The sequence below is a fragment of the Trichosurus vulpecula genome, chromosome 7 (genome assembly GCF_011100635.1).
Source record: "Trichosurus vulpecula isolate mTriVul1 chromosome 7, mTriVul1.pri, whole genome shotgun sequence".
In the NCBI taxonomy this organism is placed as follows: domain Eukaryota; kingdom Metazoa; phylum Chordata; class Mammalia; order Diprotodontia; family Phalangeridae; genus Trichosurus; species Trichosurus vulpecula.
In genome coordinates this window covers 192,271,900-192,296,807 of record NC_050579.1, presented here as the reverse complement: position 1 = coordinate 192,296,807, position 24,908 = coordinate 192,271,900, and the positions used below count along the sequence as shown (strand labels likewise).

The 24,908-nt window shown below is 34.6% G+C and overlaps 1 protein-coding gene across 1 annotated transcript in view; it reads right to left on the bottom strand.

Annotated features, from left to right (window-relative positions):
- Positions 1-9,714: 9,714 nt before the first annotated feature.
- The window catches only part of IBTK (inhibitor of Bruton tyrosine kinase), an 88,819-nt gene continuing 73,625 nt past the window's right edge, over positions 9,715-24,908 (bottom strand). Inside the window, exons 25-30 of the mRNA XM_036766109.1 lie at positions 23,381-23,473; positions 22,092-22,247; positions 14,014-14,163; positions 12,561-12,632; positions 11,465-11,597; positions 9,715-11,045 (exon numbers count right to left, since the gene is read on the bottom strand). Coding sequence (XP_036622004.1) covers positions 10,914-11,045; positions 11,465-11,597; positions 12,561-12,632; positions 14,014-14,163; positions 22,092-22,247; positions 23,381-23,473 — 736 coding nt within the window. The 3' untranslated portion in view covers positions 9,715-10,913. The remainder of the gene's footprint in view (positions 11,046-11,464; positions 11,598-12,560; positions 12,633-14,013; positions 14,164-22,091; positions 22,248-23,380; positions 23,474-24,908) is intronic.

The following is a 24,908-nucleotide window of genomic DNA, read 5'->3' as shown; positions in this document are numbered from 1 at the left end:
CTCTGGAATTTGGTGACAATATTCCTAGGAGATTTCTTTTTGGGATCTATTTGAGGAGGCGATCAATGGATTCTTTCAATTTCTATTTTGCCCTGTGGCTCTAGAATATCAGGGAAGTTCTCCTTGATAATTTCTTGAAAGATGATATCTAGGCTCTTTTTTTGATCATGGCTTTCAGGTAGTCCAATAATTTTTAAATTATCTCTCCTGGATCTATTTTCCGGGTCAGTGGTTTTTCCAATGAGATATTTCACATTGTCTTCCATTTTTTCATTCCTTTGGTTCTGTTTTATAATATCTTGATTTATTGTAAAGTCACTAGCTTCCACGTGCTCCAATCTAATTTTTAAGGTAGTATTTTCTTCATTGGTCCGTTGGACCTCCTTTTCCATTCGGCTAATTCTGCCTTTCAAGGCATTCTTCTCCTCATTAGCTTTTTGGAGCTCTTTTTCCATTTGAGTTAGTCTATTTTTTAAGGTGTTGTTTTCTTCAGTGTATTTTTCAGTATTTTTTTGGGTCTCCTTTATCAAGTCATTGACTTTTTTTTTAATGGTTTTCTCGCATCCTTCTTATTTCTCTTCCCAATTTTTCCTCCACTTCTCTAACTTGCTTTTCCAAATCCTTTTTGAGCTCTTCCATGGCCTGGGACCAGTTCATGTTTTTCTTGGAGGCTTTTGGTGTAGGCTCTTGCTCTTTGTTGACTTCTTTAGGCTGTATGTTTCGGTCTTCTTTGTCACCAAAGAATCCAAAGTCTGAGACTGAATCTGGGTGTGTTTTCGCTGCCTGGCCATATTCCCAACCAACTGACTTGACCCTTGAGGTTTTCAGCGGGGTATGACTGCTTGTAGACTAGAGAGTTCTATGTTCCACGTTTGGGGGGGATGCGCCAGCTCTGCCACACCAGCACTCCTCCTTCCCCAAGAACCCCCAACCCGAACTGGGCTTAGATCTTCAGCCGGCTGTGCACTCCTGCTCTGATCAGCCACTTAATTCCTCCCACCAGGTGGGCCTGGGGCCGGAAGCAACTGCAGCTATAGCTGCCCTACCTCTGCTGCCCCGGGGTGGTGGCCGAACCTCGAACTCCTTCCACTCCCGCAGCTTTTCCCACTAACCTTCTCCGCTGTCTTTGGTGTTTGTGGGTTGAGAAGTCTGGTAACTGCCGCAGCTCACTGATTCAGGGTGCTAGGGCCTGCTCTGCCCGGCTCCCGGTCTGGTTGGTCCACCCCGCTCATGCTGGGCTCTGCTCAGCTCTGCTCCGCTCCCAGCTCCCAGCTCCGTGTGGGATAGACCTCACCCAGAGACCATCCAGACTGTCCTGGGCTGGAGTCCTGCTTCCCTCTGCTGTTTTGTGGGTTCTGCAGTTCTAGAATTGGTTCAGAGCCATTTTTTATAGGTTTTTGGAGGGACTCGGCGGGGAGCTCATGCTAGTCCCTGCTTTCCAGCTGCCATCGTGACGGAACCTTTCTTAAAATGATAAGTAGTATCTATGTAAGACCAGCAACAAGCATTACCTGTAATGTGGATAAGCTTGAAGCCTTCCAAATATGATCGGGAGTGAAGCGTGGATGTCCATTATCAATCTCTATTCAATATAGTGCTAGAAATGTTAGCTATGAGGAGCAGCTAAGTGGTGCAGTGAATAGATCACTGGCGCTCGAATCAGAAGGAGTTGAGTTCAAATCCAGCCTCAGACACTTGCTAGCTGTGTGACCCTGGGCAAGTCACTTAACCCCAATTGCCTACACACACACACACACACACACACACACACACACACACACACACAAGAAATGTTAGCTATAGTAATAAGACAAGAAAGAGATATTAAAGGCATAAAAATAGGCAATGAGGATAGAAAAGTATCACTGCTTGCAGATGATATGATGATATACATAGAGAATCAACTAAGGAACTAGCTGAAACAATTGACAACTTCAGCAAAGTTGCAGGACATTAAACTAAACCCACAGAAATCAGCAGCATTTCTATATACTACCAACAAAACAGAGCAGCAAGAGATAGGAAGAGAAATTTCATTTAAAATAATTTCAGAGAGCATAAAATACTGCCAAGACAAACCCAGGAACTGTATGAACACAATTACAAAACACTTTTTCTACAAATAATGACAGTTCTAAACAATTGGAGAAATATAAATTGTTCATGGGTAGGCTGAACCAATATAATAACAATGATTGACAATAGACATCTGTGTTTCACTCCTGATCATATTGGGAAGGCTTCATGTTTATCCTCATTACAGGTAATGCTTGCTGCTGATCTTAGATAGACACTACTTATCATTTTAAGAAAAGTTCTCTTGATTCCTGTGCTTCCTAAGTTAATTTACTTATTTAGGACCACAACAATAAAACCACCAAAGAATAATTTTATAGAGATAGAAAAAATAACAAAGTCCCTCTGAAAGAACCAAAGGTAAAGAATATCAGGAGAATTATGTGGAAAAAAATGAGAAGAGAGGCAGCATAGCAGTACTAGATTTCAAACTCCATTATAAAACAGTACTCATCAAAATAAATCTAGTACTGGCTAAGAAATACAATGGTGGATCAGTGAAATAGATTGGGTACATAATACACAATAGCAAATGGCCATAGGAATCTAATGTTCCATAAACCAAAGGTCCAAATTTTTGAGGGTAAGAAGTCACTACTGACAAAAATTTCAGGGAAAACTGGAAAGCAGTTTGGCAGAAACTAGGCATTGCTGAATATTCACACCATATACAAAGATAAGGTCAAAATGGATAAACGATTCAGACTTAAAGTGTGATGTCATAAGCAAATTGGGGAGCATGGAAAATTTTACCTGTCAGAAAAGAATTTATGATCAAACAAGAGATAGAGAGCATCACAAGATGTAAAATGGATAATTTTGATTATATTAAATTAAAAATTGCACAAAGCCAATGCAGTCAAGATTAGAAAGAAAGCAGGAAACTGGGGAAATTTTTTTACAGCAAATTTCTTTGATAAAGGTCTCATTTCTTAAATATATAGAGAATTGAATCAAATTTATAATATATGTATATATGTGTGTATACATATATGTATGTGTGTATATATATAATGTATATGAGTCATTCCCCAGTTGATAAATGGTCAAAGTACATGAACAAGCAGTTTTCAGATGAAGAATTAAAGCTTTTTATAGTAATATGAAAATGCTCTAAATTATTATTGATTAGAGAAATGGAAATTGAAACAACTCTGAGGTACCACCTCACTCCTATCAGATTGACTAAGCTGACAGAAAAGGAAAATTACAAATGCAGATGGGAATGTGGAAAAATTGGGACAGTGTTGCTTTGTTGGTGGAATTGTGAACTAACTGGTCCAACCATTCTGGAGAACAATTTAGAACTATGCCCAATACAACTGTGCATACCATTTGACCCAGTAATACTACTACTAGGTGTATTCCCAAATATCAAAGGAAAAGGAAAAGGACCTATAAGTAAAAAATATTAATAACAGCTCTTTTTTGTGGTGGCAAAGATTTGGGAATTGAGGGAATGCCCATCAATTGGAGAATGGCTGAAGAGATTGTGGTATATGATTGTGATGGAATATTGCTGTATTTAGTCATTTTTCAGTTGAGTCCGACTCTTCCTGACCACATTTACGGCTTTCTTGGTAAAGACACTGGAGTGGTTTGCCATTTCTTTCTCCAACTCATTTTATAGGTGAGGAAACTGAGGTAAACAGGGTTAAGTGACTTGTCTGGGGTCACATAGCTAGTAAGTGTCTGAGGCTAGATTTGAACTCAGGAAGATGTCTTCCTGACTCCAGGTCCAGCACTCTATCCACTATGCTGCCTTGTGATGGAATACTAATGTGCTGTAAAAACTGATCAGCAGAATGGTTTCAGAAAAACCTGGGAAGACTTATACGAACTCACGCAAAGCGAAGTGAGCAGAGCCAGTAGAACATCACACACAGTAACAGCAATATTGTATGATGATCAACTGTGAATGACTTAGTTATTCTTATCATTATCGTGATCTGACAGTTCCAAAAGACTTATGATGAAAAATGCTATTCACCTCCAGAGAAAGAACTAAAAGTCTGACTGAAGATTGAAGTATATTGTTTTAACTTTATTTTCTTGAGTTTTTTTTACAACATGGCTAGTATGGAAATATGTTTTGCATGATTTCAAATGTATAATTGATATCACATTTCTTGCCTTCTCAATGCATGGGGGAGGTGTGGGAAGGAGGGAGAGAATTCAGAACTCCAATTTTTTTTTTTGTAAAATGGCAAATAAAAATAAATATTTAAAAAACAAAACAAAAAAAAAGGATTAAAAATCATTTTGGAGTGGAAACTCCTTGATGAAATGACCCTCACTGCTGCTACAATCCCTCCATCAGTCTTAAAGACAGAACAAGATAGTCTTCAAACTTATTCTGTGTTACTGGGCCTGTCCTTCCTTCTAGTTGCTTGATTTCTTGGTCATGAGGGCTGGGCTAATTCAATGCTCTCTTCTCATTTACAGGGATAGAAAACTGTAAGGATGGGTCGCTGTTGATGAGAACAGATATGCAACTGCAACTACACAAAGGTCAAGGAATGGACCTGATAAGACAGATTCAAGAAATCTTTAGAGCAGATAGGAGTGTTATGTTAGTAGTATAATCATCTGTTTTTGTTTTGTTTTTCATTAGGAATTTACTAGTAAGGAAATATTCTAATTTTTAAATTTTTAGTATCAAAATCACATATCCATTTTGAATTTATCATGAAATGTGGTGTAACATGTTGGTCTAAGACTAATTTTTGCCAGATTGCTTTTCATTTTTTCCGGTAGTTCTTATTAAAGAGTGAGTTCTTTCCTAAGTAATTTGTTTTCAATTTTATTAAATGCTAGGGCATAGTTTTATTATTTTGTATTCTCTTAATCTGTTCCTATGATCAAATTTCTTTCTTCTTAACTAATACCAAATAGTTTTGATGACTGCTAATTTATAGTTTGAAATCTGGAAGTATTATTCTCCTTTCATTTCTATCTTTTGTCATTATTTCCTTTGATATTCTACATCTTCTGTTCTTCCAATGAATTTTGTTATTATTTTTAATCAAGCTTTACAAAGTGTATCTTTGATAGTTTTTTTTGGTATGCCATTAAAGCAATGAATTAACTTTGATAGTACTGTATTTTTTACTCTATTGGCATGGTCCAGCCATGAGCACTGAATATTCCTCCAGCTATTTGTCATTCTTTATTTATGAAACATTTTGTAATTGAATTTATATAAGTAATTTATGTGTTTTGGTATGTGCACTGCCAAATATCATATCTTGAAGCTATTTGAAATGAGATTTCCCTTTCTATCATCACCTCTTGTGTTTTGTTGACATTACAAAGTATTGAGTTTTTAGGGTTTATTTTGTAGCCTGAAACTTTGCTGAAGCTATTCTCAACTAGTATCTCTGCTGATTTATTAAAATTCTCTAAGTAAACCATTATGTCAGCAGCAAATGGGAATAGGTTTTAACTCTTCCTTGTTGCCTGTCTTTACATCTTTAATTTCATTGTCTTGTTTTCTTGCTATTACTAACATTTGTAGAACTATTTCCAAAAAATCATGCATAAATGAGTATTCTTGATTTACTCCTGCATTTTTTGGGAAATATTCTAGCATATTTCCACTGCATATGATACTTGCTTCTGGTTTTAGGTAGGAAATTTTTTGTGTTAAGAAAGATTTTTCTTTGCTTATACAAAGCGTCGCAAAAGTCAATGTAGTTCTGAGCTATTAAAGGTTTGTACTTTTTTGGTTTCTTATAAGCCATAGATTGTGGGGCTTCATTTTTTAATCTAATCTCATGATTTTTATTAGATTATGTAATCTATTCACATCTAAAGTTATTAAAGTTGTCTCTAACATTTTTTATTAGGATTTTTGGTTTCCCTTCCTCTTTGCTTACACCTTTCTCTCTGATTATTTTTTATTAACCCACTTTAAAGCAACCCTTTCCTTTACAAGCTTTCTTCCCTTCTCCTTCCTCCCCCCCGCTTGTCAATCCTTTCCCAATTTTTGGAGTTTTACTTATTGATTCCTTTTCTTCCTTCTATTCAGTCATTGAATTCTTCTTCTCTTTTTTCCCCCTCCTAGTTGATTCAAATAAAAATCTCCCATCCTCTATTTCTTCTCAACCTTTTTTTCTAAACCTTTCTCTGAAGATTTCTTTACCTTGTTTCTAATTCTCTATTTTTAATTTTTATTCTTTGATTCAAAGTTATTATATTCATATATTCCTTCTTTAACATCTTTGTATTCCTCATGGAATTAATTCTCATGACTTCTAATGTACCAAGTTTGAGTTCCTTCTTCTAAACAATTTGTTATTTTCTTGTGGATTTTGTTCCCTCATTCCCTCCTCTTTTTTTTCAGTTGTGCTTTTCTCCTAGAAGCATCAAATTCTGAGGGAGGTAATGAGGATGGAATCATTGCTTCGTGGTAGAAATTTCCGTGTTCCAAATGGTGTGGTCCAATCTTACCCCCTGCTTTCCCTATGACCATTTTTCTTTCGCATTTGCCATGCAATCTCTTCCCTCATCTTATGCTTTTCTACTTGTATAGATTCTGATTATCTCCCAACAGTGATGATACACCCTTCTCCTGAGGCAGGGTTATGTCCATGGTGTCACAACACCTCCTTAGAGGAAGGAGTCACGCTGTGCACCAACTTCCTTGCAATTTAGTCCTATTGTCCCCTCCCATTACAGAATATCTCTCCTTCTATGGGACTGTTCTTTGGTGGCACCCTCTCTACAATTAAATCGAGATTTCTCCCTTTCTTTCTCCATTCCAAATCCTCCCCTTTGCCACTTCACCAATTCTGCTGTTGCTCCTTTCCAGCTCAGAGACTACAGGAATTATTTTCCTGTTCTTTGCCATGGGCTTGATTAGGGCCCACAACGCATCCTCTCTATAATCCCCTCTCCCATTTTATTTCATAAAATACATCCATTCACCTGGAGGGCAGATTACAGGGTTCGGGAGGCCTTTTGCCTGAATCCAAACTGTGAAGTTTGGCAAACTGTGAATGGCAAAAGGCCGCATTTGAGGACCTAGAGGGCCACATGTGGCCTTGAGGCCACAGGTTCCCCACCCTGGCCCAGAGTTTAGGCCATTTCAGACCTGGCCCAACATCACTTCTCTTATTTCAAGTTCTACTTTCATCTTTATCTCTTTGGTTTTTTGTTTTTTTTAAGAATAACCTCACAATGTATCTTTTCCTTTCTAGGCTTTTTTTCTTTGAAGAGTCTCTAGAGATTTTATTACTTTTACCACTTGAGTTTTTAGGGTTTATTTTGTAGCCTTAAATTTTGCTGAAGCTAGTCTCAACTAGCATCTCTGCTGATTTATTAAAATTCTCTAAGTAAACCATTATGTCAGCAGCAAATGGGAATAGTTTTAATTCCTTCTTGTTGCCTGTCTTTACATCTTTAATTTGATTGTCTTGTCCCCACTGTGGCGACTTCCTTAATGCAAGTGGCAATTTTTCTGCAATTTATAATCTTAGAAAATTGTCTGGGTCACTGAGTGGCCCAGTGATTTCCTCAAGGTCATAAAACCAGTATAAGTAGGATTCTAATCTAGGTTTTCCTGACTCCAATGCCAGCTTCCTATCTGCTATGCCATTCTGCTTCTCATAAACTGTATCATTATTATTCCAAAGTAATTTTACAATTTTTGTTTTCCTTTGTAGTTTTATTATTTTGTGTGTTTCTGTGGTTTATGATATTTGCACATACAATAATATGCTTAGTCTTAGGATAACTTCAACTGCCTTTTTTTAATTGAAGTCCATTTTTTTTTCCATTGATTAGACTGAGGATTACACAGCATGTTATCTTGGTTTGCATCTTAAGCTCCTTTGACTTTTGCAGTTACTGGTTGGTGAATAAATTTATGTTAATTGAATTTCCTTTAAATCTGAAGGTTGCTTGCACAATTTGTTGTCATTGGGAATTGTTAAAATTTACCGTTTCTCAGAAATTGAAACAGTTTTTTCCCCCTGTACGCAACCTGTGGAGTGTGGGTTGTTTTAATTGGCAATTTATTTTTTATATTTCGAATATATTCTTATTTTCAGAATATATTCCTGTATTATTTTTTGCATTATAGCATTTAGGTTTTTTTATTTCTCATGTTCTTCTGAGAGACCTATGATCCTGAAGTCATCTTTCTACACGTCTTTGAGATCTATGTGGTTTGCTTGCCTAGAAATTGTGTTCATCATTATTACTTTTTGCTTTTCTTTTTCCATCGTCCTCCACTTCAATAGATTTGTGTTCCCAATCTGTTGTTTTCCAGTTTCTTTGGACTTGCCACTGTGATTCCAGTTTTTCCATTTACTAATTATTCCATGTCTGCTATACAGAACACAAATATTACTATTTTTCTAACCTAAATTTTTCTCTCAAAGTTCTGGTTTGTCTCTTAAGTGCCCAACTCAGTCATGCTTAGTCCTTCAGTCCTCTCCCAGGTCCACTCCTGACTCAGGGCTTCACCTGGTCCTCAGGAAGATGCTTAATCCTCTTCACTCCCACTAACTGTAAAGCTCTTTTAGGTGGTGTCTTCCCCTATTTGAGTATCTTCCTGAGGGCAGGGAAAGTCTTTTTGCTATTAAGTCTTTGATCCAGCATTTATCATAGTACCAGGCACTGTGGTAAGTACTTCACAAAATATCTATTAATCTGTTGCCACTGTGGGGACTTCCTTAATGAATGCAGTGGTAATTTTTCTGCAATTTGTAATCTTAGAAAATTCTCTGGTCACTGAGTAGCCCAGTGACTTCAAGGTCATACAACTAGTGTGTCAGAAGTAGGATTCAAATCTAGGTTTTCCTGACTCCAGTGCTGGCTTCCTATACGCTACACCATACTGCTTCTCATAAATTGTATAATTATTATTTCAAGCTGTATAAGGACTCTCTAATAAGATAGAGGATATAAATATTTCTCAATTTCATTTCATCTCCTTTAGCTAGAAGGAAAATTCGCACTTCACAAGTAGCAACAAGGCATGGCACACAAGCGAAACATGCTTTTAGTGTTTTTGTGGCAGCATTCCCCTCACCCCTACCCCAGAATCCGTACAGAAAATTGACCATTTATGATGCCTGTGTTATGGTTTCTCCTGGGGAAGTGCTGCTTTAACTTAAACTTTTCCTCCTTTATCTGCTCATCTGCCAGAACTTAAGAAGTTTTGTGATAGAAATGTTGACAATCCTCATTCACACTGGCACATATGGTAACCCCAAATCTCTGATCTTTTCACACAGGAAAGCAGCAAAAATTTTCTTACCTTCTTCTGTACGTGTTTACAGAGTTTCTTGATAAAAGTATTACTTCCTTTTATTTGTGTTCAGGAAAACTTTTTAAGCTTACAGGGACTCCTGGTTCTACCACGTGATGAACAAATTTGTGTTCACACTAACTATATATTCTTATAGGTTTCAAGTATATATCTTACTAGTATAAATTCTAGTAAGAGGAAATAGAATTCATTTTATTCTTTATAAATTCTTTATAATAGCATAAGAAATGATACTTCGAATAGGTAATCATCTGAAAAACAATCCTGTTAATCATTCTTAATGCATAGTAGATACCAATTTATAAATATACTTGGTATTTCCAAGATAACAAACTTAATAAAAATACTCAACACATTGGTGCAAATCAAGATTTTACCTTTTATTGAATTTCTGCTTTACATATTTACTGTGTTTCTGTGTGTATGAGGGTAGTTTTTTTTTTTTGGTATAGCAGAACATGAAATCATTAGTGAATTGTAGCTACATTTCTTTCCAAAACAAATTAATTCTAACAAAGTCCATTTAGTCCACTCTTTCACGTATGTATGACTTCTGTGGTTTTTTCCTTTTTACTTTGTCTAGAATCTTGACCAAGATAGCGAAAATTTTAAAATTAAACCTATTCAAATGCAGACAAAGAAAACAGTCTACTGTAAGGCTAACAAACTTATTTTTTTAATGTAAATTTGTTCAGATGAACCAGGCACAGAAAAGTTTGTATACACAATATATGCAAAACCATTTATCAAGCCTCTTCCAAACTAGTCATCTTATACATCCATAATTAAACATTCATTCTTGAAATTTTTAACACTTAGAGAAACTAATAATCTCTCAATCAGACTTCAAAAAGGCTTAAGAGGCAGTGGGGCTCCCAACTGCAATGGGGAACTGTAATTATTTTAACTTCAGCTATGCGAAAGTATTTTTCCTTCTTCCTTTCTACTGTGTTCAAAGGTTGAAATAACAGTGAAGAATAAGTTACTCCAGAGGAACCTAAAACATTCTCAAGGAAAACAGGTGCTATGGTGAAGCATTAGTATCCAAAACCTCAGATTCATTACTTAATATACCCCAATATGTGGCTATCATGAAACTCTGGGCATTAGTCGTAGATTGAGAAAGCGATGGTTAGGGTCCCTATTTCAAACATTTCAATTTTGTGGTAAAAATAAGCATACCAAGAAACATTTGGCAAATTTTTCTAAACTAATAATCACAAATTCTCAAACGGAAGATATCTTTTTTTTAATGTGTCACTTTTTATATTTTCATTACTTATCCTTCCCCTTACTTGCAAATCTGACTTAAGGTAAATAATTCTACTTAAACTTAACATGGTTAACTGTTTACCATACATTTTTTTAAAATTGCTAAAAACACAATTCTGAAATCTCCTTCTGATTACACATTACACTTAAAATCATTGCTATGGAAAAATTAAACTCTTCTCTTACTCCAGAATGAACTGTTGATATTATGAGAATTCTTTCTCTCAGCCTATTTTCTACTATAAAGATTAAGAGTATGAAGTATGCATATCTAATCTGTAATAGATTAGTATCCATGCTTGTTCCACATAGGTACAGCAATAGGTCCCTGAGGTGCCCTTTCAACAGTGACAAATTCATCAGGGTTGCCATATGCTTCATAGTGGATCAACAAGTCTTGTATTGCACGTTCCTCAACCTAAAGAGGGAAAAAACAGGAAAAAATTAAACTCTTAAGTTAAAAATTATAGAGGTCAAGTAGAAAAAAAATGGAGTTCTAAAACAGACAATCGTTAAGACCGTAAGTTTTTTGAGGACCAGTTGTATCTAGTTTGTCTCTCTTCTGCACATCACCTTGCATATAAGAGTCATTTGGTGAATTAAGGTGAAAGTGCTTTCATTAGAGAAAAAGAAAAACCTCCTCATAACTGAAAGTTTCTAAGTTATATAACCCAAATAAATGCCCTCTCATTAATATTTACACTAGGGGACCATTTAGTTTTGTTCTTAAGTGTTTTTGACACTTTTAATCCAGCAGACTGATCTGAAGGATTGCTTCTGCCTACAAAACAATAATTTCCTAAAGAGTTAATGGTAAGCTTTGAGCTGCTCCCTTACCTGGATCAGGGCCAATGGTTTTTCTCGAATCCTGTTAAGAGCTGCCTCCTGCTGCAGCTCTTCCTCCACAATAGCTGCAAAAGTGACAGGGGCATTCACAGGAGGGGAAGTCAGTGATGAGGACAGCCAAGGACTGCAAGGGAAAAATTGTTGGGAATTCTCATTTATCATTCAAAGAAAAGTCATAAAACATGTTCTTCATGGACAGGCAACTTGATACAGGTCTTAAAGCCAGAGAGACCTGAGTTCAAGTCCTCTACCTGACACATCCTGGCTGTGTGACCCTGGGGAATTCACTTAAACTCTCAGTGCATTTGAGAATTCTAAGACTCTTAGCTACAAAGAAGGTGCTAATAACCTAAATTGGAAGAGGGAGTTTCCACATTCAGCAATTCCCAATACCAGTGAAATCACAGGTCATAATAACAATGATGACGATGACAACAGCAGCTAGTATTTACATAGTATTCTAAGGTTTGCAGGGCAGCTAAGTGGCACAGTGGATAGAGTGCTAGGCCTGAAGTCAGGAAGACTCACCTCTGTGAGTTCTAAAACCAGCCTCAGACACTTACTACTTATGTGATCCTGGGCAAGACACTTAACCCTGTTTGCCTCAGGAAGATGAGCTAGAGAAGGAAATGACAAACTACTCCAGTATCTTTGCCAAGAAAATCATAAACAGGGTCATGAAGAGTCAAGACACAAAAAACGACTAAGGTTTGTAAAGCAAACAGGTCCAGTCCCTAGCTTCATGTTAAATACTACTCTTTATCAGTGTTTTACTAATACTAATACTTTTTAGCTATTTTCACAAAATAAACAAGTTGGCACAGAAATTTTTTTAACAGCTTTAACAGTGATAAGGTAGGAGACAGGAAAAAGAGGACAAAGTGGCAACTATCATTCTATTCATGACTAAACAGGAACAGGAACTTAAGAGAAATCATGAAACAAGACAGTATTCCTCAGTATTCCTCAAGTCATACAATAGCCTTTTTTATCCCCTCCTTCTATTAAAATATCTTTGCTATGGTTAATTGGCATCTCAACTTTGAAGGGTCTAAAAAGCAGTTAGAACCAATTAATTCAACCTTACTTTGGACTGTCTAGCAGTGGCAAATCTGAAGTATGGTCACCTTCGGGTCCTGGGTTACTTCGTGTTGAATATCTACAAAACAAATGCCAAAAGCAGTTATAAAAATAATCTGGCACTGAATACTGACAAACACAGAAGAAATTCTAAGTCAATGAGAAAGGAACATATCACTAAAATAACTCTCAATATTTCAAATCACTGTTTTAAAAAAAAAAAAACAAAACCAAAAAACATTTCTCCATAGCATGAAAGAGACATACTATCAACTATGCACAGCAAAATATTCATTTGAGGGCACCGCGAATTTAAAAAATAGATAAAAATTATGGCTTAAGATACCTTAGTGAATCCAATCAACAATCATTTATTAAGAGACTATTAAGAGTCTATTAAAAGGCACTAGGGATATAAAGACAAAAATGAAACAGTCTCTATCCCTCAAAAGCACTAAGGAAACATGTTCAACATACACATAAAAGTACATACAAAATAAATCCAAGAAATTTGTGGGGGAAGACACTAACAACTAGACAGATCAAGAGAGACGCCATGTAGGAGGGGGCAGTTAAGCCATGCTTTAAAGGAAACTGGAAGTTTTAAGAAAGATAAGGATGAAGTTCCTTGGAGGCATGGCAGACAACCTGTGCAAAAGCAAAAAGATGGGAGATGAAGTCTCCTGGGTGAGAAATAGCAAGAAGGTCAGTTTATTTGAAAAGTAAAATAGGTGAGAGGGAGTAATGCATAATACAGCTGGAAAGGTATGTTGGACACACATTTTAAATGCCAAATGGAAGAGTTTACATTATGTTTGTTCAACTATGATTTTTGGAAGCTATAATTGGAAAGGCAAATATTAAAATGTTCCATTTACTTAAGACAACCAAAAGAACTCAGCCTACAACAAGTCTGTATTAACTAAGTAGCTGTGCTTTGAAAATTAGTCATTTCAGTGCTTCTCTGGGATTCAGTTTTCTCATCTGTATGTTAGGATAGAACATGTTGCCTGAAGTCCCTTCTAGTTTGAAATATAATAAATATGACTAAGACTGGATTACTAAAATTATCTTCTATTTATTATAAATGTTACTTACATGTCAGAACAAAGCTGCATTCTACTATATTCTATTATGAGAAAACTCGCCTAACAATGTTACTTTTGACTATAGAGACATTATCCTTTTACATGTATTCATTCTTTAAAACTTCATACATGAAATGTCTGGAGAAAAAATTCAACAGTGAGAATGAGAGGAGAAAAAAGAAAACACTCAAGGATCGTTTTCAGAGAGAATTTTCTTAAAAATTAGCATGAAAATGTTCCTTTTTAGAAGAACAGACTCATCTCACTCCTAAATATAACATTTTCAAAATACAAAGATGTGAAAGCTCTTCAAAATACTGCACAACATGTAAAAAAATCCCGAGTGGAAAATACAAATTATTATCCTATTACCTTACAGATTTTAAAGCTTGAGAATCCTCAACTCCTTTAAAGCAAACTTTTTTAACATGATTTCTTGGAGTGTGATTTGTAACAGATTTTTTTTCTTCCAGTAAGAGATCCCAGAATGACTTGGATGAAGTTGAATTGAGAGAAGATGTCCTATGAGAGAAGGCACACAAACACGTTGAGTTATTTTTTAAAATTACTTCAGTGAAAACCCAGGGAATATGTTCCAACAATATTTAGAATGTGAACATTCAAGTTAATATTGACATTTCATAGTTCATCATCAAAAAGTGATTCAGTGATTTTGTATTAAATAATGAATTCGAAGGAATATCCTAACTTCTAAAAAGTCAGTTAGTGAGTCAATAAGCATTTATTAAACACCTACTATGTTCTAGGTAGGCATTGTGCTAAGCACTGGGGTCACAAGGAAACAAAGAAAAAAAAGACAGGTAGACATATTTAGGGATATAAAAGGATTAGGACATCAAATGTAAAGAAAAACTAAAGCAATGGGAAAGCAATTCAGCAAAACCTCCAGTAAGCCTGAATTCAATATTCTGTATAACTCTGCCTTTGGAAGAAAGGGGGAAAAAAAAGGTTTTTATGAATAACGACAGGAACAAATGGATACAAGCAAGAAGAGCCAAAGACTACAGCAGATGTGTTTTCATAAGTTATTTGACCACAATGATAATATGTAAACAGATCATTACATATATGCATGTAAATTTTACATGTACATGCATATTATATATAATTACATATATCATGTGTGTGCGCACATATATATCCTATACTTCCTTTCATTATTACCTTTGATATCCTTTTTTTGTTTCTCAAAATATTTTTTATCAAGTTCTATAAAGTACCCTTTGATAGTTTAGTATAGCATTAAAATTATAAATTGAGTTTGGTAATATTGTCTTCAATAGTTTTTAAAAGCATCAGTATGCCATGTTGAAGAGGACTGAAAGGTAAAGTACTGAATAAGTGATGTTTACAATGATAACTCTAAGTCATCAAAAGTCAACTTATTCAGCATATTCTGTGTAAGAAGTCAAATATATACACTTTAGAAATATTTTCATCAGGAGCAGTTATAATTTAGAAAACTCTACTATAAAAAAGAATCACTCTAAGAATTCTACATAGTCAGTTTTATTGGAGTTGTCAGCATTTATCAAATATAAAAAATCAACTTCTATTTATCTAACAAGTACCTCATTTTATCAACTAGGGTATGAAAGGTTTTGAGTTCACAAACAGTTATTTAAACAAAAAAACTGACTTATTCTGCTTGAAAATAAAAGTGACCATGTATTTATAGGAAAATCTGAAGTGATGAAAGGAACTAATTACAACCAGTTTACCCTCTCATTTCCTCAGGCCTAAGCTAAGGACATTCTTTACTGTTCTGCACATGTGGTGGACTGATACTCTGAATAACTTAGTATTAACCTTCTCTACTCTCTATATTTCCCAGCACTATTTGCCTTATGGTCCTTTCTAAGGATCCCTTGCGATACAGAATATCCCTAAACTCTTAGCGCAGTTTTGCGCTTAAAGAAGCACTAAGATTTTAGGGACACTTCATACAGTCAAAAATAAAGAGACTACAAATGCAAGATATGTTCTATGATAATGATTTCAGCTTTTTTTAAACAGAATTTTTCTTTGGGAAATATAATAAAAAGTTAACTAAATAAAGGACATTTTATAAATGTTAACCACATAAATCCCCAAAATGTGAAATTCATACTTTGAAAAAACCAGCCAAGGACTAAGTCATGGACTAAGGTTAAACTCATAAATTACTTGGAAAGCTTTACAAAAAAAAAAAAAAGTCCTCTGAAGTACCAATTCCCCTTTGATTAGTTTTATGATTAAGTGAAAATGAGGCATGGATTTTCACCTAATACCAACATAATCACCAAACCACAGTCCTGTATAACATAAAAGATGTAAAAGTAAGAAAAATTATAAAAATGATAATGATCTATGCTTATCTTGACTACATTATCATTTAAGTTCACAGAGTCAATCAACTGTCAAGTCATACCTCACTTTCATTTAACAAAGAAAGCCTTTCAAGAATATATGAGATTTCAGGAGGTCCATGAAAGAAAAATAAACAGCTCCACAGTAAGAAGTAGTAAGAAGGTTGTACTAAACACAGAGAATGGAATCTAGGAAAATTCAATGTTTAAATAGCAAAGAACTGAACTGATTTGTCTCAAAGGCTTAGAATTAGATTTGTCAATTGATACAAAAATGTGTTTGGTTCTTTAAGGTACTCTTAAATTGTCATCTTCCTTAAGTAGTCTGGGACAGCCTGATGAATAGCTCTGAAGCTATGAATTTAGAAAATAACTCACAGTTATCCAAAGCTTTAACTTTTATAGAGCATTTTACATACATTATCTTACTTGATTCCCAAAACAACACTGGTAGGTAGGCAGTATTATTGATAGACGAGATATTAAGTACTTTGAAGAGCCTATATAGGTAATGTTATTTTTAAAGCAGCATGTGGAAAAAAAGGATTAGTGATTTGTTTTAGATTGATGAAGCACTGTTTAAATGAAGGAATAATGATTAATGCAAAAAGAGAACAATGTACCTTAATAACTAAAAGGCAGGCTGACATGCAGCTTATAAGGACTTCTCTATCCAATTTTTAAAGTCTTTTTTTTTCTAGTGTCCAAAAAAACCTTACAGAATTGTTTCTCACCTGAGATGTCTAATCTATCCTGATTTTCTATTAATGAGTTGAAGAGTACAGGAGCAGATATTGGATTAAGTAGGCAACCAGATGTCCTAGATTTTGGTTAAAATTTTTTAAAAAAATTTCTTACCCCAAAAAGCCAAGTCTGACAATTCGATCACAGACAGAAACATGTATGCCAGCCTTAGCCACAACCTAGGTCTGACCTCCAAAATTAAAGGTACATAATAGATTATGTATTTCCAATCTGTTCCTTTAAATACCAATGACCTTACTCCTGCTACCCTGTTTCAACTACCTTTTTCTTTGCTACTTACAGAAGGGAGCAATTGCTGCCAGCCTGCGAATTAGGAAATTTTATTTTTGAACATGTAATTTTTCCTCTGCATTTTTTTTCTCCTGTGAAATCCAGGTATCCTAATAAACAATGTAAAATTATTGTTTGTCCATTCTTTAAATCCTCTATGTTTAAAAAATAAACTAAAAACTCCAAGGAAAATGTAGAACATTATCCCCATAAATATTTGGGGGGTGGTAAGACCTCTTAAAGTACATCTGATACAAATTTTATCTGCCTCCAAAGAACCTAACTTTACTTTTATGTTATCCTTAGATTTTCACAGACAAAAAGCAGACAAACAAACAAAACTGGAGGTTTCTTTCGGCAGAATAAGATAAGTAGGGTGTAAAGTATACTGTGTCTTTAGTTAACCAGAATAAGTGCCAGTAGTTTCCCCACCCTTTTGGCAAATATCACTGCCAGTAAAGCTGCTGAATTTCCAAGACAAGTATCTCATTTCCATGGAGTACAAAAACTTCATAGCTCTGTGCATAAAAGCACTCTATTGCCAAACTTCTCCTAACAGTATTTTGGGGTTTGTGGTCAATGATGATATAGCTCTTTACTTTTATACAGAACTACTCTAAGTAATCTCAATTTAACAAGAGAACACAAAACATGTTGCTAATACAAAATGCCTCAAATCTCACTAGTGGTCTGCAAGGGTTGTCTACAAACTGCCTTAATCTCCCCATTTTTAGGTACTCCTGCACTCATTGTCAAAGTGATCTTCCTAAAGGATAGGTCTGTAGTCCTCTATTACCTCCAGGATTAAAGATCCTGTTTGGCTTTTAAAGCCCTTCAATAACCTGGTCCTCTCCTACTTTTCAGTCTTCTCATGTTTAACTCCTCAGCATGCACTCTGCAGTCCAGTAAAACTGCTCTTGCCATTCTCACACAAGACACTCTATCTGCTAACTCTGAACATTTTCACTGGCTGTCCCTCAGGTTTAGAATTCTCTTTCCTGCTCTGTCTCCTCACTTCCTTGACCTTTCACACCTCAGCTAAAAATCCCACCTTCTGCAAGAAGTTTTTCCTGATTTCCCTTCATCCTAGGGCCTTTCTCCTAAGACTCCTTCCAATTTATTGAGTATGTACATGTGTGTGCATATGTGTGTATTATTTGTATATATTTGTTTGCATGTTGTCTTCTCCAGTAGATTGCGAGCTCTTTGAAAGCAGGGGTTACTTTTGCCTTTCTTTGTAATCCCAGCACTTAGCACAGGGGCTGACACATAGTAGGTGCTTAGTAATGATTGTTGTCTTGACTTAAGAAATAAATGTTAACTTAAATTAGTTCAATTTTTCTTTCATCAATCATGAAAGCATTCTCACTGATACTTTACTTTCCTAACTCTTGGGCTACCACCATTTTCCATCCCAGGAGCCAAAGGAACTTTATGGAAGAACATTTATAGGCATCTGTAACCACACAAAAATTAAACGGAGTTCTACTCCCTAGCAAAAGTGGCACTGGAATTTTCACTTAGAGAAAAAGGCCAGATATAAAAAAATGACAAATTCCACAATGATATATAATATGGAAGAACATCTTGAAAGAATAGTTTCCCTTTTTTTTTAAAAAAAAAAAAAGGTGTTAAATCTTAAATACCAATTTGTAAGAATAAAAGAGAGGTGTCAAGCTCACTGTTCCCAGTGCTGCTCTATGCAAATTAAAATGTAATTGGAAATAGTTAACAAAATAAATAAAAATATACTACAACACAGATAACGTTAATTTGTGGTTTTCCAAGTAACCTGGAGAGATCCATTTACAACTACCATAAAATAAATAAAAACCCGCCTCAACATACAATACAATGCACATTATTTTTTATACTAAAAGATCAGAATAGCTGGACATTTGTTCTCTAAACAGATGCAAAATAACTCAGAATTCTTCAGTATGGTAGCCATTAATTTTTATTCCATGGCATGGTACCTGGCACACAGTGTCCTTAATAAAGCTCATTCATTTATTCACTTAAAAAGTCCTGGTGCTAAAGCACCAATCATCAACAATAGTTGGTACTGATTTAAAAATAAGTATGTGAGTCGAACAGAATAAGGAAGAAGAATCAGAAATAATTAAACTCAATAACCGAGTGTTTGACAAACTTACAGACATAAATTACATAGGAAAGAATTCTCTTATAAACTACTGGAGAAACTGGGAATCAGTCTGACAGAAATCAGACTTAGGCCAATCAGCATCTTGTACCTTATATCTTACACAGTAAATTCAAAATGAATGTGACCTGAATATTAAAGATCATATAACTATAAAAAAGTTAGGAAGAAACTGATCATGTATCTTTCACAGTTATGAGTAAAAGAGGAATTCTTAACTAAATAATGGATAGAGATAACTACAAAAGATAAAATGCTTAAGTTTGATTACATGAAATTGAAAAGCTTTTGCACAAACAAAATTAACATATCAAGGATAAGGGAAATAGTCAATTGGGAAAAAAAAATCTTTGTATCAACTACTTGATAAGAGTTTGATATCCAAAATAAATAAGCAACAAACTGAAACATCTAAGACCAAAAACCATTCCTCAATACTTCAAAGGACGTAAACAGTTCTCAAGAGAATTACAAACTATTAACAAGAATATGAAAAAATGCTCCAAATCACTAATAAGAAAAACGCAAATTAAAACAACCTTGAGGTTTCACTTCACAATTAACAAACTGGCAGAAAACAAAAGATAAGAATAGTCAGTGTTAGGGGTTTTGTGGAGAGACAGGTACACTAGTATACTGATATACCATTTTGGAAAGAAATCTGGAATTTTGCAAATGAAGTGACCAAAATATCCACACCCTTTGATCCAGTATGAGGCACATAATACAGCCCAGGAAGTTCAATGACAAAAAGAAAGGCTCCATATATATTAAAAGCTTTTTAGCAGCAGTTTTTGTAGTATCAAAGTATTGGGAATAAAGCAGATGTCTCATCAACTGGAGAATGGCAAAATCAATTGTGGTACATGAAGATAACAGAATATTGCTATCAGAAGTGATGAATATTATAAACGCAGACAGAGAAGCAAGGAAAGACTGATATGAAATGAAATAAAATAAGCAGAACCAGGAAAACAATATACCCAGTGATTCTCACAATATCAAGAAGTCTACACCAACAGAAACTGAATGTTGGGAAATTATCAACCAGAAGCTTGGTTCCAAAGATATGATAAGACATCTCTCCCCATTCTTCTGGAAAAATAGGAGTTCAAATTCACAGGTATGAAACATCGACTACAAGGTCAGATTTTTTTCAATGTATTAATGTATTGATTAGTTTTCTTGAATTTTTCTCTCTTCTTCCATCCATCCATCCATCCATTCTTTAGGAAGCTAGGTGGCACAGAGCAATAGTATGCTAACACCAGAGTCAAATACAATTCAAATCCAGCCTCTGACACTTGAGGTGTGATTCTGGGCAAGTCCCTTACCTGCTGTTTGCCTAAGTTTCATGGGGACACGGGGATAATAATAGCTACTTCCTAAGGTTGTGATGTAGATTAATTTTTGTAACGACCTTTGCAAATCTTAAAGCATTGTATAAGTTTTATATGTGTGTATATACATGTGTGTATATATTTTTAATATACATATATAAATATGTAATATATACACACACATACAGGTGAAAATGTAGGCTACAAATACTAAAACTATCAATAAAAACCTATTAAAAATTTTTAAAAACCCAAATACATGTGAGAAATGATTAATAACAACCAATATCTTTGGGAGATTGAGAATTCTCCCTTGTCTTCCAAAGTCCTGACTTTAAGTCCAGTTTTCGCAAGGAATTTAATTAATCTAGGGTGGGGAAGCCCATTACTTCTGTTCTTCTCAGGCCTCAATGGGGTATACATTCTTTGAACTGATAGCCTAAAGCTATGGTGGTCTGGTATAGAGATACTTTCCTTACCCAATAGATATTCAGCCCTTCATTTTGACACAGGCCACTTCCAATCATGTAACCAATTAGATTTTACTGCTGTTTCATGAACCTTCTACTGTTTTGAAAGATGTCTAACAACTGTTGAGTTGGCTGCCATGATTGTCCTGGGTTCTAAGAGAGATGGTCAAATGACCATCTTTTTATTAATAACCTGCTGGCCTTACTAATAAAATGATTAAATTACCCAGAAACTATGTCTCTTGAACCTTTTTAAACATCACATACAAAAAACACAGTAGTGTATTAAACTTATACATCCTTCTGAATTTGATTAAAATGCTGATATTAAGGTAATTAAATCCCATTGTTTGATGTTTATACAATTTTCCTCCAAACCAATTTTCTAGTTTATTACAAATTACTCCTCTTTCAAAACTCTTTATTTCAATCTAACCGGGCTTCTTGCTGTTTTCATTCCGGACATATCATCTCCTATCGCAAAAACTTTATACAGGGTGTCTCCCATGCCTGGAATGCCTCTTCATCAACAACTCTTAGAATCTCTCACTTCCTTCAAAGGCCAGTTCAAAAACCACTTATTTGGTGACCTTTGTGATCCCTCCCAGCAACTACTGTTCCCTTCACCTCCATTACTTTAAAATCTATTTGATTTATGCTTAAAACGTGCATATTGTCTCATCTTTTACAATAAAAGGCAGAGACTGCTTCATTTTTGTCTTAATTTCCCCAGAACCTAGCACAATGGCTAACATGCAGTAGGTGCTTACTACCTGGAGTCCAACTCCCATCACTAGTAGTTTTCAAATCTCTACCGGCAAAATAACATAAAATTACTAATCTGCTGGATTAGCTATTTTTTGAAAACAGAGAGGATGAATTTCAATCACAGTGACATACTAAACAAATGAAAAGATTAAAGAAGCATATCTTAAACACTACTTAAATAAATAAGAAAACTACTTTGCAAAAAGATATATTTATATACATACACACACACACACACACACACACACACACACACACACACACACACACACATATATGCTTATTTTAATGTAAAGGAACATACCAGGCATTCTCTGGTTTTGTGGCTTTTGCAGATATAGAAGGAGTGGTCATGACTGTAGTTTCCACAGTACTCATTCCTGGGTTGTTCTCCTTGGCAGCCATAGCAATCATTTTTCTTTGCTTTTGAGAAAGCTTAATCCCATGAGTAGTGGTTTTGCTACAAATGAAATCAAAGAAAAATGTTATTTCTGATATTTAAAAGAGACTGAACATGATCACTAGAATTCTTGTCTAGTTTGGCAAGATTTTACTGATGTAAAATTAAAATGTTAAAGATAAAGTAAAGATAAAAATATTTTATAGAATTAAAAAGTAACTACATAGGATTTCTCTTCCTAATGCTTCTATACTTTTCAATAGGAAGGTGATTCACTATTCATACTCACTGAATCTTTCGTATCTCTGATTAAACAAATCAAAATGCTGATTTTAAAGGAAAGGTATATGTTATATTTATCAGGACATAGACTAAAACCATCAACTCAACTCACTCAAGACACAAAAACAGCCAGCAGGAAATCACTTTATGTATGCTGAATAACTTAGAATGAATGATAGAAAAAAGGTCAGAAAAAGGAAAAGACAAACTAGTTTTTCTTCCTAACTTCGAGTAGAACTATGTATTGGTACAAATGTTAAGAGTTCTCATTTTCTACACTATAAAGCATATAAAGGAAAATGACAGTTGAATTGTTAGTGAATCAAATAACTAAATAAAGGCTAAATATCACACAATAACTAGATGTAGCCAATTACATTAATATCATGACCACATTAAAAAAAAAACTACTTTGATTTTCTTAAAGAGACAGCATTGCAAAGCAGATAGAGTTCTGGGCTTGCAGTCAGAAAAATCTAGTGTCAAATCCTGCCTGACCCTTGCTAACTGTATGAGGCCAGAAAACTCATTTGACTTCCATGTGCTTCAGCGAACCTTTAAGGACTTATCCTTTAAGCCACAGATCTGCCCTAATTAACAAGTTCCCATATCCTTCATGTATAAAATAAGAGATCACACATAGGTTCATTGATTTAAAGTTAGAAGGGGCATGAAAAGCATCTAATCCAGTCCTTCTTTTGTGCTTTTGCATAACCACCATTAATCAATGACATTAAAAAAATGTCACAGTACCATGTTCCTTAAGGAATGAAAATTTTTTAAAATTCAAAATACCTCGAATTACAAAATATAAATGAAAACTATAAAAACGTATTTATCATTATATAAATCTAAAGTATTGCCTTTTCTGTGACGTTTTCTTCTTTTATTTACATTGTTTCCTAACTGACCTTGAATTTGTCTTTGGTGTAGTTCCACATTTTTGCATATTTTCTTCAATTTCCATAATGGTTCTAAGATCCATGGCAGGAGGGCTGACCGGGCTGAATGACATAAAAAAGGTTACCTTTCAAGACACTCATTTTCACTTACATTCCAGTTTCTAACCTTCACAGAAATTGTCTAAATCATATATAAGATCGGTGATCAGATGTATAATTTATGTCTACTTCCTCAATTATGGGAAACCTCAAATAGAATGTTTCAGATAAAACCTTTCTTTATATATGTATATATAAATAACACAACAAAAATACTTTCAAAGTCATTACCATGTTAAATGACATAATTAAAATGTAACTTATTTTTTAAATAGTAGTTAAGGAAAGAAAAGATTGCTAAGTTTTCTTGGTCAAATGGCATGGCACACAGGAATTCACATTAAATTTTTATTGGTTAAGACAAAAGAGGACCCTGAAGAGCATTTCCTTCTTTTCCATTTTAAGTTTTAATACACAGAAATTTATATTAATGCAAAACACATAACAAGATAACATTAAGTAAAAATGAATCCTTAAATAAACTAGAATATTCTCTCAATGGTAGTCAAAATCTACGACAGTACATTGCTAGAGAATAGAAAACTAGTTGAATTACCTTTACAGATTCAGGAATTGGGACCTAACAGAAAATCCCCTATATTTTAATGTAACTTAACCACTATATTTTTTTTATTTGTCTTTCCTTCTTGTTTTAAAAAAAAGTCACTGTTAGTATTAACTAATATTCCTATAAGGACTTAAGAACCATTCATAAGCTACAGAACAGCAGCACTGTATAGGAGAAAGTGTCCTAGACTTGGAGAAGAAATAGGTTCGAATCTCTGAAGAACTGGATTCAAATCTCTAACTATAGCATGCTAGAAAAGTCATTTAACCTCTTTGAGTCTGTTTCCCCATCTGCAAAATGGGGATAGTACTTGTACTACCCTACTGTACAAAATTGGAAGGAACATATTTTGTAAACTTTCAAATGTTTTATAAACGTTAAGAAAGAATGATTATTATTTCCCTTTAGAAAAAAATCTACATTTAATTCCAAGAAATATTTATTTCAGAGATATTTAACATCTACATTTAATTCTAAGAAATATTTCAGAGATAAGAAATACTGCTATCTATGACACAGTTTCTGTGTCATAGATAGCAGTATTTCTTATTTGGGCTTGAAATCCTTCAAACACAAAGAACTCCTAACTCAACCTTGCTTGTACTGTAGGCTTGAAGACAAACTATTATGAGGATTTTCTTACATTCTGGCATTTAGAATTAGAATTGGTTTCCAAATCTTATCTATATATTGTACATGCTCTTATTAATTTCTCAAAACTACAAAGAATTTTAAGAGTTAATCAACAGCCTACTTTAGTGCTCATACCATAGCTCCTTTATTCTGTCATTGTGTTCTTTGTTCCAACAAACGAATGTGGCTGAAAGTACAATTCTTTCATGAGGACACCACAGAAAAATGTGCAATCAG